This window comes from Lutzomyia longipalpis, chromosome 4 (genome assembly GCF_024334085.1).
Source record: "Lutzomyia longipalpis isolate SR_M1_2022 chromosome 4, ASM2433408v1".
Classification (NCBI taxonomy): Eukaryota; Metazoa; Arthropoda; class Insecta; order Diptera; family Psychodidae; genus Lutzomyia; species Lutzomyia longipalpis.
The window spans coordinates 8,258,121-8,275,907 of NC_074710.1; the positions used below are offsets into that span (position 1 = coordinate 8,258,121).

At 36.7% G+C, this 17,787-nt stretch overlaps 2 protein-coding genes across 2 annotated transcripts in view; one reads left to right on the forward strand and one right to left on the reverse strand.

The window, feature by feature from the left end:
* Positions 1 to 6,288, reverse strand: part of LOC129796195 (LIM/homeobox protein Lhx1) — a 53,765-nt gene extending 47,477 nt beyond the window's left edge. Inside the window, exon 1 of the mRNA XM_055837972.1 lies at positions 6,113 to 6,288. The gene's annotated coding sequence lies outside the window, so the exon portion shown is untranslated. The remainder of the gene's footprint in view (positions 1 to 6,112) is intronic.
* LOC129796116 (tyrosine-protein kinase Src64B) lies at positions 1,164 to 16,362 on the forward strand. The gene is made up of 3 exons (XM_055837848.1): positions 1,164 to 1,860; positions 5,309 to 5,562; positions 12,357 to 16,362. Exons 1-3 carry the CDS (start codon positions 1,427 to 1,429, stop codon positions 13,274 to 13,276), a joined length of 1,608 nt encoding a protein of 535 aa, XP_055693823.1. The 5' UTR covers positions 1,164 to 1,426; the 3' UTR covers positions 13,277 to 16,362.
* Positions 16,363 to 17,787: the final 1,425 nt, after the last annotated feature.

Here is a 17,787-nt window from a genome sequence, read left to right on the forward strand (position 1 = left end):
ATCACACACTTTCACACTAAAAGTCAGTATTCTGATTTTTTTTATGGATTATGTAAAGCACTATAAAATCTTGGCAATAAATAATATCTATTAAAAATTAAAAATGATAAATATTGTTGCAGCGGTGTCAGGATAAGCCGCGGAAAGCTTTGGCGCTAGTTTCTTTTCTCTTCCTATTTCTCAGAACTCTTAGCCAGTGTACTGACCTGCATCAATCTCGTAAGATTCCTTTTCTGTTGGTCCACCTTGTCTCACTTTCGGAACACTCCTCACCTGGGGAATATATCGACGCTCCCGAAGATTATGAACCATACTCCTGTGTTAAGAGATAGGAATATGGTTCATAATCTTCGGGCACGTCGATATGCAGTTATGATTAGTTAAGGGAGCCAATCCGGCTTGAACTTATTGGATGGTGTGTTCCTCTAAGGTTGCCTCTCGGTCCGGATGATAAAATTTGTGGCTCCTGGACACGTGGAAACAATGTGAACTTTTCCTTTCTCTTGAATTCTGCTTTCACGGTTTTATTGGGAATTAACTAATCGCACAAGAATGGTTTCATTCCCTGCACTTTACCCATCGGGTAACTCCTCGGCAAATAGTTCCGCTGACTTCTTTTCCAGGTGGTGACGATTCGCTTCTGTAGTTCGTACTCCGCCAATCTATGGAATACGGCGCCCTGAATCCCTGGTCCACAACACGTCTTTTGTTGTTATTTTCTGTCACACGAATGACACAATATGGGCAAAGGGTGCGTCATTCGTCCTATTTTTGCCAAGGGGCATGTCAATTTTGTTGATCCTGGTTTCTAATTCTGGAAATTCTGGAAAGAAAAGGAGAAATTATGTAAATAATTTCCCAAAGTAAATTATATGAATTTTCGACGTAATTTCAGGGGTATTCACTTTCGGAAAAGTATGAGGGTTATTCATTTTATATAATGTAAAGTAAAAAATGATATATTTGGATGTTTTCCGAGGGCATTGTTAGGCATTACCATAACAATATTTTTAAAGAGTAACCCATATTAGCCGGTCTTCCCCTATTGATGTTTCATGTTTCACATATTATGTTTTAGCGGTAAATTTGAATTTGAAACTATCCTCATTCCGCTGAATTTTATCAAAAATCCGCTGAATTAAATCTGGGACAAAGGTGTGATTGGTACGAGAGCAGATGTCAATGTTGGGTCTCTTTTTATAATTACTATATATTGTGTAGGGCTGAAGAACAAAGTGAAAATTTTGTGCAATTAGCCCCATTTTCCCTCAAACTTCTCACCTTTAATCGCGTCTCAAGGCAACGTAGTGATCGCATTCTTATGGTTTGTCGACTCCTGCGGTACGGTGAGTGAGTGCGATTACGGGATTTTGTGACGGAGGGTGGGCCTGGACGTGGAGCAGAGCTGTGAAGGAAGCCGCGCGCGATGGGGAATAATTGTTGCACAAAACACCAGCAAGACTTTGCCGTGGCCACCGCCACTGGCTACAAGATGAATGAGTCGGCCTTTATGGGGCCACACACGAAGCAGCTCAACAGCAGCAGCCTCGAGTATCGCTACACACCAGATCCCAATATTGTGCAGCTGAAGCTCACGGCAAAGAGTGGTGTTGACATCATACGACCCCTCACGATCCCCGGACACGGGGCTGGCAGTAATGTGAAGAGGCGCATTGTTGTGGCACTGTACAACTACACAGCACGCGAGGATACGGATGTGAGCTTCCAGAAGGGCGACCGGATGGAGGTGCTCGATGACACAGAGTCCGATTGGTGGCGCGTGATTCATCTCACGAGTCGCAAGGAAGGGCTCATCCCGTGGAATTTTGTTGCAGAAGAACGCAGCGTCAACAGTGAGGAGTAAGTGTGCTGATGAATCCGCCCATTCTCTGGGTTATTTTGCATTTCACGGCGATTCACCTCAATTACTTCCGCCCCTCATTATCTTACCTGGTCAATGATGTTCAGCAATTCCAGGAAGAAGTTTTTGACCTGAAACTCGGCAAAAATCAAGATAATTGTCTTTTTTTTATCACTGCACGCGCGTATTCCATTCTAAAGTACAAAAGACAAACCCTTTCTTTCACAAAGACTTATGTACAAATTTCTCTTTGGTTATGTATGACATTTTGAGTGTCTTTAGCCATTTCTTCAGGTTTACTAACTAAAAATCACAATTAAAAGGTTGAAATTCTTGATCTTTGTTAAATGATTCTTTAAACATATACTTGCCTTTTTTTAAAGTTTTTTTTATATAAATTAAAATTAAAGTACTGAAGATTTCAAAAATATAATTTTATTTTGAAACTTTATTTAAAATTTAAGAGGTAGGTATCCAAAATCAAGGAATTTATGATTAATATTGGTTAAAAAAAACAATCTGGGAATCTTACATTTGTTTTCTTTTAGGTACTTCTAATCTAACAAGAATCTCGGCTGAAATGAATTAGAATCAATTTTACATAAAAATATATTGAAAAGCGCCATTGTAAGCGCTAATTGCGGAGATTTCCGAAAGCTTTTTGACATTTTAAAGCTTCTTTCGTTCTTAACTTCTGCGTTTATTATTTTTTTTTTCAATGAAAATATTTATGTTTTTTTTATAATTAGCTGTGATTCTTTCGAAGAAAAGAATAGCACAGCTTCTGTGTACCACCTAAAATGCAAAGTCGTCAGATCGGGCTCAAACTCGGGATGAGCACGAATTAGGGTCCCCACATTCCAAAAAACGTATGTCAAAAAAAAATTCTTCCGGCCGTCCGGCCGTCCGGCCGGCCGGCCGGCCGGAGTTTGACGCTTAATTACAAGAGAACGGTAATAGATAGAGACTTGCGGTCAACGGCAAAGTTAGTATATCGGCCTGATGTCGTCTGATGGTGAAGTCAAATCCACCCCCCCACCCCTCCGTCCGCCATTTTGGAACACCCCTAAATTTTGTTTTCGCTATATCTCCGGCCCTATTATAGCTAGAGGTCTGAAATTTTAATATGTTGTAGGGGCCCTTAAGACCTTTCCAACGATACCTCATTTTCGAAAATCGGTCAAGCCGTTTAGCCAATATGGCCGTCACAATTTTTCATCGAAAATCGATCATAACTCGAAAACGGCTTGACCGATTTTGATCAACTTGGGCTCAAACGAAAGATCTCAACAAGCCCTACAACTCTCTAGAACATCAGAAGTTCCAAAAGTAACCACTAGAGGGCCTAAAACCAAAAACAAAATTTTCGATTACTTTTCGATGAATATCTCGGAAACTGCACTATGCATTTTTTTCAAATTTTAATATGTTATAGCTGACTATATTATCTAGCTCCATGCCAAAAATGAAGAAAATCTATGTCGCCGTTCTCGAGATATAGCCTTCCAAAGTTAGCATGTCATATCTCGGGTTCTACAGGTCCGATTTTGATCAACTCAAGCGCAAATAAAAGGTTTCGTGAAGCCCTATAAATGTCTAGAACATTGCAATTTCGAGAAATGACCGCAAGAGGCGCTAAAGTCAATATTTTGCATATACAAAATTTTTAAGTCTAAATATCTCAAAAACTGCACTATGCATTTCGTTAAAATTTCAGTATGTTATAGCTGAGGTCAAGACCTTTCCAACGATAGGGCATTTAAGAAAATCTATGGAGCCGTTCAGGAGATATAAAGGTTTTAATATTTTATTTAATTAATACGCTAATTCTCTGGCGGCCCCGCGAAGCGGGGCGCCTTATATATAAGGTATATGAATATAAATGCAAAATAAAATGTAACGGTAAAATATAAATATATATAGTTGCATGTTTAATTAGTACGCTAACTATTTGGCGCCCCGCGAAGCGGGGCGCCTTATATATAAGGTATATAAATATAAATGTAAATGCAAAGTAAAATATAACGGTAAAATATAAATATATATAGCTACATGGTACAGATTAAGGAGAAAAGGGAATGTACATGGTAAGTTTCACTTACGGGCTGTGATTCTTCCTTCAGACGCCAAGTTAAATATATGTAAATGCAAAGTCTAATAGATAGCTTCATAGTATGGATTAATCAGAAAAGGGAATGTACTGGTAAGTTTCACTTACGGGCTGTGATTCTTCCTTCAGAGGTCAGTCTAAGTGTGCTATTTGATATAAGTTTGGTGGTGCAAACTCTGGGGAAGGATGACTCGCGCCACGAATCACAGCCAATGCGCGAGTTAGCCTTCCCCCAGAGTTTGCACCACCAAACTTATATCAAATAGCACACTTAGACTGACCTCTGAAGGAAGAATCACAGCCCGTAAGTGAAACTTACCAGTACATTCCCTTTTCTGATTAATCCATACTCTGAAGCTATCTATTAGACTTTGCATTTACATATATTTAACTTGGTGTCTGAAGGAAGAATCACAGCCCGTAAGTGAAACTTACCATGTACATTCCCTTTTCTCCTTAATCTGTACCATGTAGCTATATATATTTATATTTTACCGTTATTTTTATATTCTAATTATTCTACCAAATGCCAATGTTTTTTTTAGTAATAGTTTCATACCTTTACCTGATACTCAAGATTCTTTTGCTCCAAAAGATGTCATTTTAAACAAAAACCGCCACATTGTTTTTAAAATAGGAATCTGAATTTTTAAACACTTCATCATTTTTTATGACTATTCAAGTTCTTTAAAATCTAGGTTCTATCATAGAGAGGACTGGGTCATAAAGTTTTCTTATTAAATATGTTTTAAGTACTAAAAATTCATGAACGGTTTTATCTTGAGTATAAACAAAAATATAATGAGTTTGAAAATTTTCAAAATGGCGTTAACGCTTGGAGGATTGAGATTTCTAACCTCAAAAATTTGACCTTAATTTTCTCTCAAAAGAAGATATTTTTCCGAGTTTTCTTTCGGCGATCTTGAAGTAATGAAACTTCCCTGTAAACAGATGTAGAATTTATCATGAAATGTTCAATAGATTTTAATTCTATGGCGATTGAAAGAAGTTGAATTGGCCACTTTCTCCAGCAAAATCCTCCTGGGTTAATATAATAATAAATTGAGGTTCTTTTACCTTCTGCATTTATTCATTATTGCTCTTAAAATACTAAGAAACGTATTTAAAAAAAAATCATACAAAAAATAGCCAAATATTTTATTTCTATCTATCTTTTGCTAATATTTATCTAAAACATAATTACTTAAAAGTAAAAGAATAGCCTTAAAAATTGATTCTTATAGTTCCATTTTGCAACATTTTATTCCTCAATTAATAATGCAAATTAATTGTGTTTAATTAATACTAAAAAAAAATCTCTATTCTTTGCCTTTTAGTTGGTACTTTGAGAATGTGTCGCGCAAGGAGGCGGATAAACTTCTTTTGGCTGAAGAAAATCCCCGTGGAACGTTCTTGGTGCGCCCATCGGAGCACAATCCAAATGGATTTTCACTTTCAGTGAAGGATTGGGAGAGCACCAGGGGCTTCCATGTGAAACACTACAAAATCAAACCACTAGACAATGGTGGTTTCTACATTGCAACAAATCAGACGTTTCCGTCCCTTCCGGCTCTCGTCATGGCGTACAGCAGTAAGTGTGTCCACTTTATTGCTTCCATAAGATACCTCTCTCTGTACAATTTATGTTATAAATTCATTTATGTATCGTTATGTACAATTGTACATTCCCTGCGATTACGCATAATGTCATCAATTAGAATTTGTAATGCGGAAAAAAGTGCGCCAACATTTTGATAAATCGGAGCAAATATTTTGCTTATCGCATGAGAACCAATGAGTTATTATATTGCTTGATGCGATAACATGCAATTAAGTGGATTTGATAGTAAGAAGAGAGCGTGGATGTTTTGTGATTAGCTCTCTTCCTCTCTCTCTCAGTTTGAGATAATTTATCGATACATGATAATTGAGAAATAAATTAGAGATCATAAGGAAATAATTGATCAAAATTTGATCAAACTTTGGGCAATTCAGGGGCAATTTGTGCAAATTGTTTGAGAGACTTGATTGACTGGATCAATTCTCAATCAAAATTCATTCAATTAAGATTAACACTCAATCTATTTGAACGACTATTGATTAATAATCGATGTTAAGGTAAATGTGTAATGTCCACTCACCTGTAATGAGTGTGTGGAATGTATGTTGAATCTATGTTGTGTGACTGTTGTGTGCGCTGTGTTGTCACCTGTAATGAGTGTGTGGAGTGTATGTTGAATCTATGTTGTGTGACTGTTGTGTGCGCTGTGTTGTCACCTGTAATGATTGTGTGGAGTGTATGTTGTGTCCGGGTTGAAGGACAATAAAATTTTTGAACTTCTTCCTCCTTCTAAATTCACTGGATTGGAGGAAAATTTGGATTTTTCACTGTCTTTGTGTTGGCACGTTTGTCTTCTTTGTTATTTTTTTCCGGAAGTGAATCTGACAATTATGGCATGTTTTTGTTTTTGTTTCGTCTTCTTCTTCTTTTTTGAGTTGTTGTGTGTAATTTATTTTGTGACGGGTGCTTGTCAAATTTTGTGCGTAAAGTGCGTTAACAATCGATTAATACGAATTCTATTATCTGGAGTTAAAACAATCTACTCAATTATTGCCCAGTGTTGCAGCCCTTTATTGATACAAAATTGAACTGTAAGATTGATCAAATTTTGCCAGATTCAAACTCATGACATTCAAAATCAACCTTTTAATTGAACATTGAGCTAAATTTGGTCAATTTTTGAACAAAAATTGATCAAACATTGAGTTCAATTTGCGGGCAGTATTTTAAAAAGCAAATAGAAGCAAGATCTGTGCATGATTCGACCAATATTTTCACTCTCAAAATATTTGAACAAGTATTAATTTTCGCCAATATTTATGTGAAATTAGATGAAACATTGAGTTCAATATACAGTCAATTTATCCATTGTAAAATGCAGCAATGTTTGATCAAACCAACTGGTAGGTTTACTCAAAATTTACTTTCATTCAGATTTATTTATTTAAACTAACCATAAATACATTTACATGGAGACTCAAATAATTGATTAAATCAATCAAATTTTCTAAAGGATTGACCAATGTTTGCTCAAATATTGATCAATTACCAGTTTTCTTTAAATAAATGATAAAATGAGATTTTTTTGAGCAATAAATAGTTACTATATTTAAATTCCGACAATTTTGCTATGAAATAGAGAAGATGATAAAGCTTTGTCAGTTAATTATACTTTTGGTCAAGAGAATATTTCAAATGATCTAATCTGTAGAATATCACAATTTAATTACCTAAAAGAATCTTTTTCATTTATTAACAGAAATATTCTATTTGATCAGGAAAACTTTCTATTTTCAACAAGAAACCCCTTAGCCAAAATTTTGTACTTCAAGACTTTTAGTCTTTTTTTATTATTTGAATTTTATGAGATACTTTTTATTAAATATTTAGTCCTTATTTAAATTCTTTTTAAAACATTCTTCATTGAATTTTCATCTTCTTTTTTGTTCAAATAAGTTAAATTTTGGGGCAAACTTTAATCAAATAAATTGAGTAAAAAATTGTACAATATTTGTCCCAATAAAAAGCTTTAAATTGGGACAGATATTTGTAGGCGTTCTAATTAAATATCGCGCACTTACGGGCTGGGACTGTCGCCCTTTTTCATGCCGGAGAGGAACACAGTCTGCGGTGACGTGTGTTCGCTCTCACAGCATCAGCCCAACTGATCTTTCTCAGTTGAGCTGCAGTCCTCAGCACCGTTATTGGAGAGAGAGGAATTTAGGGAGAGGAGAGGGTTACATTTGACCGTCGAGAGGGCTCTCTTCTCGAATTGGTCAATGCGCTCCTACATTCGGCCATTCTGATCTTGTTGCCGTCCCTTGGCAACTCACAGTGAATAGTAGGAACCCGAGCTAGGAGCGTAGCTCAACTAACCCGTTCCTTTAAACCCATAACACCGCGAGTACCAAGGTCCGTTGAACTCAATCAGAACTAGGCGCGAATACCATTAAAATTCCGCAATTTTATGAGCGCTCAGTTCTACTTCCAGAACTGAAAGACAGAACACATCTGTCAGTGGTAGATTCGGTTCTACCCTCGCATCCCTATGATACTTTACACACAGCAGCTTTAACCTATGAGGCACAAACCTTCATTGGTGAACCACTATGTGTAAATGATCACTTTGGATTGGATGCTTCACTTGGCATGTCACCCATGCCATCGGTGGCTCGTTTCCACCACAACATCCCTGTGATATTCCTCTACGCACACCAGCGTAACTCATGAGGCCCAGTACCTACAAGAGTCAACCACTGTGCGCAGAAAAACACACTGGATGGCTCTTTACTTCTTCGGACCGTTCCCATGGAGTCAAGACATATGCGATCTTTCTCGCATACGAAACTTGACGTCCATGAACGATTGTCCACTCATGAGGATTAATGCTCCATTTGGAGCTACAGTTTGTCAAATCCTCATACTCTTTCGTTCACTTTTCAACTTTATCATCTTCAGTGAACTTATCCTTTCACTTGCACTAAGTGCATCCTCCCTCCTTGCTATCCTCACTTTTCATGGACAACGGATGCACAAATCCTACTTGCCAAACTGATGGAACACTGTGCAACGCAGGAAATTGAGGAATATACCCAGGATAGTAGCTTTTAGCACACTGCAAGTCTCAATTCCTAGACAAACGACAACTAATGAGACCTTAATAAACTTGAGCATTCAATACACTCCGTGATATTTCTACACTTGGCACTCGGCCATTGATAATATCACATACTGCACTACAGACCCATTTCTACGCCACGGTGAGAATTTTGGACCTTAACGCCATAAGACCTCATTGTCTGTCGACCTTAAGAGACCTCTAACCTTCCAACATTTCTACACTAGCAACGCTATACCCCTAAAATGTGGACGAAATCAAGAATCCTAACACGACCGATTTAATAATCCGCCAATTATATCGACTGCCGTATCAGATCCCATCAACATTGTGTTCCTGAGTCTCTTTCTACTAGAGACACCGCTACTTCAGCGGTCTCACTCCTAGCTGTCACACCATTATTCATCCTATATCAGCTGTTCTCGTTCATCGTATCAGCACCCACTTGTTGATGATATTGTTTCTGCTGTCTGGGACCAGATTTGGTGCATTCCTGTGCCATCTTTCTAAGCCCCCAACACGTCCAGCAGTAATGTCGCACTCATGCATGTCTTTCCTCCGCTTCGTCGTGTCAGCCCGGTACTCATCTCTCTGACACCTGGCATTTATCTCCTGTTGTATTGCTATCAGTGGTCTAACACTTTGAATGGTACCCCGGTGCATGTCAGCTCCTTTGTACTTCAGATAGGCGATATTTCCTAGCTGTTAATGCACCTCTGTACTCGATAGAAGACTGTTGACATTCTCTTCTGCTGCCAAATTGTCTTTTTTTTTATCATGGCTGCCGGAATCTTCTCACGAATGTATGTCATTCCATGACACAGTTGTTAAGATGAGACAGTTCTGGTAAAGTCACCCCATTCGGATCCTCCACAAAAGTTGCAGATTCACAGCCGCAAGGACTGAGCCCAATCTGACATGCCATGCGCATCAATACGTGTCCGTGATGAGTCAACTGGACTCCGTTCATTCCTCGCAGACGCCTGATTTCCACAGCCGAAGCATTATCCTATGCCAGACTCTACCAACACACAGTCTTGCCACAAGCAATCCTGCATCCGACACCTCAAGGACACATCCCTGACCATCAACTGTCCAATACCGCATCGCACAGGCAGAATCCCTTGTCGAGATTAAGATAGTAGCATCTATCCCTTTCCGCTCCATTCATCAACGAACGGCCGCACCTCATTACTCCGAACTTTTGACCGACATATTGATTCAATTTCTGTGATCACACTATCTATAACTCCCTTTTGGCTGGTCATCATTTCCGTACATTCGGTATCTCTAACCCACATGGTTTCACGTCACTGGCTATCCATTTGAATTTGAAGTTGGTGAGCTCCATCAATGCGGCTTAGCAAGCGTCCAACAATCTCTTATTCATTGTGAAGTTGTTTTTTTCCATATGCATCTACCACTGTTCTTCCATGTCGGCCTTGATTACCTTCGGAAGTGAACTTCCACCTATGTTCCATTCGATCAATGTGTGCCTCTGGAAGATACTTCGCTACTGACAGTCACAACTGCATCAATTGAGTCGAACTGACATTCTGTCATTGTTCCGTTTCGTCATTTCCTAAATCGTGCTTTGTACTGTCATCTTAGCATCTTTGATCTTCCTCAGCTTTCACACCGCCCTGCTGTGACCAAACATCACTGCTGCTATAGTGAGCGAACTCATTCCGCGTGCATCGAAACCTCGAACATAGACCTTCACTAGTTCCCATAGTACATTAAGCAGCCATTGCTTGCCGGTCACCATGGGGCTCTTCCGCTTCAGTGCCCCATTCCGCGCTTCATTCTTCAACCTCTCAACCGCACCCGTCATGTTAAGACTTCTAAGATTCCATCAGTGAACTCAGACCCATGAGAACCCCCAAACTTGCGCAAGTTCACAATACATAGCAGCGCAACTGATGAGCATCCACCCTTCCATGTCTGTCGACACATCTCGTTGCAGTTATCCCTGTGGTGTCACCGTGGCATGCTCAATAAGGGTCGTCACATACTGCCATCACCATTGATCACCGTGCTGGAAGTCTCTTGGTCTTGTGTCCACAATGGACCCCTTTTTTTCGGGTTGTACTACTGCCTCTGAAAATAAAGCTCAAGCAAAGAGCAATTACTCTTCATTGAAAAATTGTACCTGGACGCTTGAAATAGTACACAACATTTCACAGCACTGATTGTACAATTATTCATTCAATCATTCACACGGGGCCCCTCATTCAACAAACATGCACACTTATACTTCTCTGATCTTCCCAGGAAATTGTTTTTCTCTAAGAGGCATCTCCGACTGGAACACGAACCACACCGCTACGAATGCTGTCATTCACCATTAAAGATACTGTCTGATGCCATGGGGGAACTTCCAGTCGTCAAATGATGCTCGCAGGATCTTCTCATTCTGTCACTGCATCCGGTACACTCCACTGCTCAAACACGTTCATCCTCTGCAGACGAATTCCTTCAAAAGGTGTGCCATCACGCGACGCTGACTCCTGTTTCACGAACGCCTCTTCTGGCATCTCTAACAACGACTAATTGTTTTCTTCTGCCCTTGGCGAGCATAATCGCACCTCAGAAGTTTCCCTGCTGCTAAATTTCTTCCTTGTTCCTGATTAGTGGTCACCACGATCTCGTATTTTTGAGAAAATGCCCATTTCCCGATTTCTTGCTGTTTGCTGGGCCTTCAAATTCCCGTAGAACGTTTTCCTGATAACCCGAGCATCTCAAGGCGATTATTCTTCGTTTGGTTGAGATTTTCCGTCATAAAGATTCTCCTTGATTCCATTGAATCTCATTTTCTGCCATTCAGGAAATCTTCTTGAAGTTCTTGGAATTTGGTGGCATCCATGACGGAAATTATTCCTGACACAGCACAATGAAACACTGAATTCAGTCCATTCATTCATGATCTACCCGGAGAGAATTCAATCCACTCTTATGCATCCCTTGAAGCTGCCACCATGACGTCACAGACACCTTTTTTTTCCGTTATTGACTTTCTCCAATCTCTCACGATGCTTCATGAACCCCCAATCGGAACTTCAAAGACATTTCCGCCCGCAAAACGCCCCCTGAGACGCACATTGTGTGCATTTCACAGCCGAGATAACACCTTTTCACTCGTTTTCCACACTAATTGTGCACTTTTTTCACTATTTCTCACATTATCCCCATCTTCTGGTCACTCCACATCTTCCTGGAAAGCCCCGTCGTGACAATCACGCACCATAACTTCACACGCACTTTTTCGCACAACACTTCACTCCGCGACCGCGAATTCAATCCCACTTCTGATATGTAGGCGTTCTAATTAAATATCGCGCACTTACGGGCTGGGACTGTCGCCCTTTTTCATGCCGGAGAGGAACACAGTCTGCGGTGACGTGTGTTCGCTCTCACAGCATCAGCCCAACTGATCTTTCTCAGTTGAGCTGCAGTCCTCAGCACCGTTATTGGAGAGAGAGGAATTTAGGGAGAGGAGAGGGTTACATTTGACCGTCGAGAGGGCTCTCTTCTCGAATTGGTCAATGCGCTCCTACATATTGCTCAATTTGTTTGACTAAAGTTTGCCTCAAATATTTGTAAATTTTTGCCTAAATATTTGCAAAAGCTTACTCAATGTTGATTCAAACTTTAAAAATATTAATTTAAGCAGAAAAATGGTTCAAACTTAAATTATTAATTGCAGAAAATGCCCTGGGCCTGTGTCACATCCTATCGCGTCCATGCCCAAAGCCACAGCCGCAAATGTGGGATTTGGGGCCTGAATTGCGTGACAAATGGGAGATTCCACGATCGGAAATTCAACTTATCCGGAAGCTGGGTCGTGGGAATTTTGGGGAGGTGTACTACGGCAAATGGCGCAATAGTATTGATGTGGCCGTTAAGACACTCCGTGAGGGTAGCATGTCGACACAGGCTTTCCTCGAGGAGGCGGCCATCATGAAGAAGTTCCGACACAATCGTCTCATTGCCCTGTATGCGGTGTGCTCGCAAGAGGAGCCAATCTACATTGTGCAGGAGTACATGTCCAAGGGGAGCTTGTTGGACTTTTTGCGCACCGGTGAAGGGCAATTCCTCCAATTTGCCGATTTAATCTACATTGCAGCCCAAATTGCCAGTGGAATGGAGTACTTGGAGAGCAAGCAGCTCATCCATCGCGATCTGGCGGCACGAAATGTCCTCATTGGGGAGAATAATATTGCGAAAATTTGCGATTTTGGTCTTGCACGCGTTATTGCGGACAATGAGTACTGCCCAAAGCAGGGATCACGATTCCCTGTTAAATGGACAGCCCCCGAAGCCATTATTTATGGGAAATTCTCAATAAAGTCCGACGTGTGGTCATTTGGTATTTTGCTCATGGAGCTCTTCACCTACGGGCAGGTACCGTATCCGGGGATGCACAGTCGTGAGGTGATTGAGCAAGTGGAGCAGGGCTATCGAATGCCCCAGCCGGCTGGATTCAATCTACCCAGTGAAATTTATCATCTCATGCTCCAGTGTTGGGATCGTGTACCCGAGAAGAGACCCACATTTGAATTTCTCAATCACTACTTTGAGAACTTTACCGTCACATCGGAGGTGCCCTACCGAGAAGTCCACTAAAGAATCTCTCTCTCTCTTTGACGGTAAATTCTATCAATATAGTTTTTCTCCTCCACCCTTCCACTCCTCTACTTCGTTCTCTCTCTTTCTTAGAGTGTTACCTGTAGTGCATTTATTTTTTTAAGTTTCTTTTTTACTTTTTTACGTTCGTATTTTATCCGAACTTCTTTATTTTATTAGTAAACTGCTACTAAAATTCGTCATTTTTGCACAGTCTTTAAAAAAAATGAGATTATCCTTTTAAACGATTTATTTTCCAGTAAAAAAGTGAGACTGAGAATATTTTTAAAAACTCTTTTGAAAGACTCAATTTTTTTCTTTAAAAAAAATGCAAAAGTATTAACAATTCAACGATGATTTTTTTTTAAATTAGGGGATAGTTAAATGAATTCCATAAATATTAGGAGATTTTTCTTTTACATTTATCTAGGATTTTTTATTGTAATTTGTGTAACTTGAAGGACCAACTAAATAGTTTTATATTGCTTATAACTCTGAAGTTAAAAAAAACACGTTTAAATAATGAAAGAAAGTTTTATAAGATCTTTAGATCTCAGTAAAATAAAAATTGACCAATATTTGATCAAATATTGAGGCATCATGCCGACAAAAATATATAACTAATAATTGGGGATAGTATTTTAGAAATCTTAGTAACTAGCTTAGCCAAATTTTTCAAGAAAAAAGCTTGATTATTTTTTTTAAAACGCTACAAAATGATTTAAGTCGAATATTGAGCGTATTTTGAGTGAAAATTGAGCAAAAATTAACCGTTAAGTTTTAAAAGCAGAAACAATTGAAAATACTAAAAATTAATATTTAAAAAAAAACTACAAAGATAGGTCTGAGTACCACTTTGGTTCTTCCAGAGATAGAGCGTCATATATTTTGTTTTGGAATCATACTCTTATATTTCTTCTAATAATCTGTTTAACCAATTTTGATAAAATGAAAATTATTGAAATTTTTGTGCAAAACAGGAATTTATTAGAAAAATTCATTCAATTCTAATCAGATTATTCTTCACTAACCCTTTGTGGACCACTAGACGCCCAACTAAGAGTTTCCTAAAAAAAAATCGTTGTTTAAAGTCATGTCAGAATTTACATAACCTAAAAATTCTTGTTATTGACAGCTACATCTTTCAAAAACAACAAAAATAGTTAGAAATCCATTTAAAGTCGCGTTTTTTTTTTTATCTATCACATGGAATAATTTTTTAAAGCTAAAAACGATCATTTTCAAAATTTTAAACTAAATTCATAAATCTAGATGTATTTTGAATCAAAAAATTGTCACAAAAATTGATTAAAATCACATCAAGTGAAAATTAAATTAGAATTTTGACTTTCTTCCAATTACTTATATAAAAACTGTTGACTAACCGACTTGAAACACTGAAAAAAATTAAACATTATTTTTTTGTTTTTCTAATTATTTATTTTATTTCCAAAAGAACGGTAATGAGCTGAGTTTTCGTAGATTAGATTATAAAGATGTTTTCACAGAGGAAACGAAACTCGTTAGAAAAAAGAAGAAGAAGAATGTTTCACTGTTTCAGTGTTTTTATGTTTCATGTTTTTTGCGAAATGTTTTGACCCAATATTTGATCAATCACATCGACTTGAATTTAAGTACAAACCTCGACAGAATTTTTACTGGGATCACACATAATTAATTTAAATTGAGATCATTCCCCACTAATTCGCAACAATAAAAATGTGTTCAAAAATTAATTTTTATCATTAGGAAAAAGCTGAAAAAGACTGTGCAAAAATGACGAATAAAATGACTTTTTTTCTGTGCAAGAAAGCATAAAATAATTAATTAAGTCTACATTATTCTCTTCCCTTTGACGATGCAAAAAAAATCCTTTTTAATTGAGACTTCCTCCTTTTTTTATACAAACCTATTTAAGTGTACCTAATTTTAAGATGAAAAAAAATTGCAATTCAAATTAGGACATTGCATTTCTTTCACTTGTCTGCTTGGGATAAAAAAATCTCACAGAAAGTACTATTTTACTTTAAAGAAGAAAAGAAAATATTTAATTTTACTATATAAGAATATTATTGATTGTATTTAAAAAAAATTAAAGAAAAAATCTAATATTGTATTACATGTTTATTAGTGAAAAAAAAAATCCAAATCTCAATGCCAAAAAAAAATTATTGATGAAAAAAACTCCGAAAAGGCTAAATGTTGAAAAAAAAAGATTTTCTTTTCGATGAAATCTCGCAAGAAAATACAATATAAAGGTTCTCTTTTTTTGTTCTTTATGCTACAAAAATATTTTAACGAATAGCACAAGATTTTACTTGATTACAATAAAATGAGAAAACATGGAAAATTTTTACAAAAACCAGTCCGAACTAAAAAAACATTGGAAAAGTATTTTTAAAGAGAAAAAAAAACCAAGAAAATAATGGAAAAAGTAGAAAAAACTGGCTAAGTCGTAACACATTTAATGGTGTCAACTAAAAAAAAAAAACTACAAAAGATTTTTCATAAACGGAAAAAATAGTTAAAGTGGCAAAAGAATAGCATTTGTATTTGTATAAAAAAAACCTATTAATATATTTATAGAATATAATGATAAAAAAAATGAGATAAAAAAATAGTAAAACAGATAAATATGGTAATTGTAAGACTTTTTTAAAAAAGATGTCATCATCAAATGGATTTCACAAGACAACAAACAAACAATCAGAAGCACACAAAGCTATTTTCGCAACAGGGGCACGTTTTATTCTTGTTTAAGATGAAAAATAAATTAAATAAAAAAATTAAAAGCAATGAGAAATACATAAAATTAACTGAAAAAAAAGGGATTCTAGTCACAAAGAAACAACACAAGAATTCACACACACAAAAAAAGAAATTTCATCACACAAAAAGCATAGAAAAAAAACATATTCAAGTAATAAAAGGAAGAATTTTGATATGATGCGCGTTTTTCCTTTGCAAAACACTCACACCCACACATCTTTCTTCTATGATATGATACCAATTTTAATCATTATAAATATTATCTCTATTGTACACACGGAAAGACACATTTTTAAAAATAAAGTGAATTAGAAAAATATTGTTTGTTTCATTTATATTCCTAAACTATTCAATTTGAAGAAAGTTCTCTAATTATTCTTCTTGGTTAACTTATATTATGACCCGAAAGAGATTTTCTCAAAATTAGTTACGAACCAAATGCTACTTCTGTGTAAAATGGATTAATATAATACTTGCAGCATAGTATCATCTAGAACAGAAACTTCTTGAGCTTTTAGTTGAAAGTTGTCTCAAGGGAACTTCCTCTTTTTCTCCTCTGTATTCGTACAAAAGCCATGATGAAACTTTTAGGAGATCTCTTGAATAAACGGATATGATGTGCACTGCACACTACTGGTGCAACGTTAAACTTTTCCGCAATTTTCAAAATTGATATAATAACATTAAAAGTAATTCAAAGAATGCTTCTAAATGAGAAAAAAACAAAAGCTCCAACATACAGAAACTCAGAAAACTAATGAATTTGGTTAACTAAACTATACCTACCAATGAGGAAGTTTATTAAATAAATAAAATTAAATTAAAATGATTATTCTGAGCTTCATAAATGGTCAAAATTGATGAAAATTTAATTAAGATCATGAGAAGTAGAATAATACGCTGAAAAGATTTTTTACGCGACTTGTAGTAAATAAATATTTAATCCATTAATTGAGCTTGTCCATACAGATGGTCTTCTATATAATAGTTATTTTATTTCCACTCAGAGTCCAGTTCATTTTATGTAAGATTTTCCAGACATCAAAAATGACTATTTTTGTGTTTTCTGGAATGTCATTAATTAACTTAATTTGTTTAAGTAAAATAAATATAATAATTCCGTAGAACGTAAAAAAATACGAAACTTTTTCCGCGAAACCTGAAAAAAAAAGTTCTGTATAGGTAAAGCGAAAAACTTCTGAAGTAATTTCTCAAGAAAAGAAATTAAAGTATTTCATTTTCTTTGAGGCGTATTACGCGATACTAGTTTAAAAAAATTTCATTGACTTTTTTATTCTGATTTTTTTCATTTTTTTACGAAATTACCAAGATTTGATTTATTTACATTTTACAAATTTTGTATGAGTTTCTCGTGTTCCGTGAAACCTTTTTTTGGATACATATTCTAAATTAATATGATTAAGAATTTTTCTCGTTCCGTAGTAATTTTTAGTTTCTTGTGTTCCGTGGAAACAATTTAAATTTTTTTTTCATTTTCCTTAATTGACAAATTAGTTGGTGTTCCACTTCGTGGCCAACACCAAGTATTGTAATCGTCGGAAAAACAGACCACCTCAGATCGGGCTCAAACTAGGTATGAGCACGTTTTAGACATCCCACATTTTGAAAATGGTGGTGGAAAATTTTTGATTCGGCCGGCCTGCCGTCCGGGACTCTAAACTTTGCCTTATAGCTCGAGAACGGTAACAGATAGAGACTTCCGGTTGGAAGTTAATTTAAAT

What these genes read in the sequence shown, in the direction of transcription:
- LOC129796116 (XM_055837848.1), top strand. Translation starts at nt 1,427, where the DNA reads ATGGGGAATAATTGTTGCACAAAACACCAGCAAGACTTTGCCGTGGCC. An exon ending in CGCAGCGTCAACAGTGAGGA is followed by an intron (nt 1,861 to 5,308) that starts GTAAGTGTGCTG and finishes TTTGCCTTTTAG; the next exon opens with TTGGTACTTTGAGAATGTGT. An exon ending in TCTCGTCATGGCGTACAGCA is followed by an intron (nt 5,563 to 12,356) that starts GTAAGTGTGTCC and finishes TATTAATTGCAG; the next exon opens with AAAATGCCCTGGGCCTGTGT.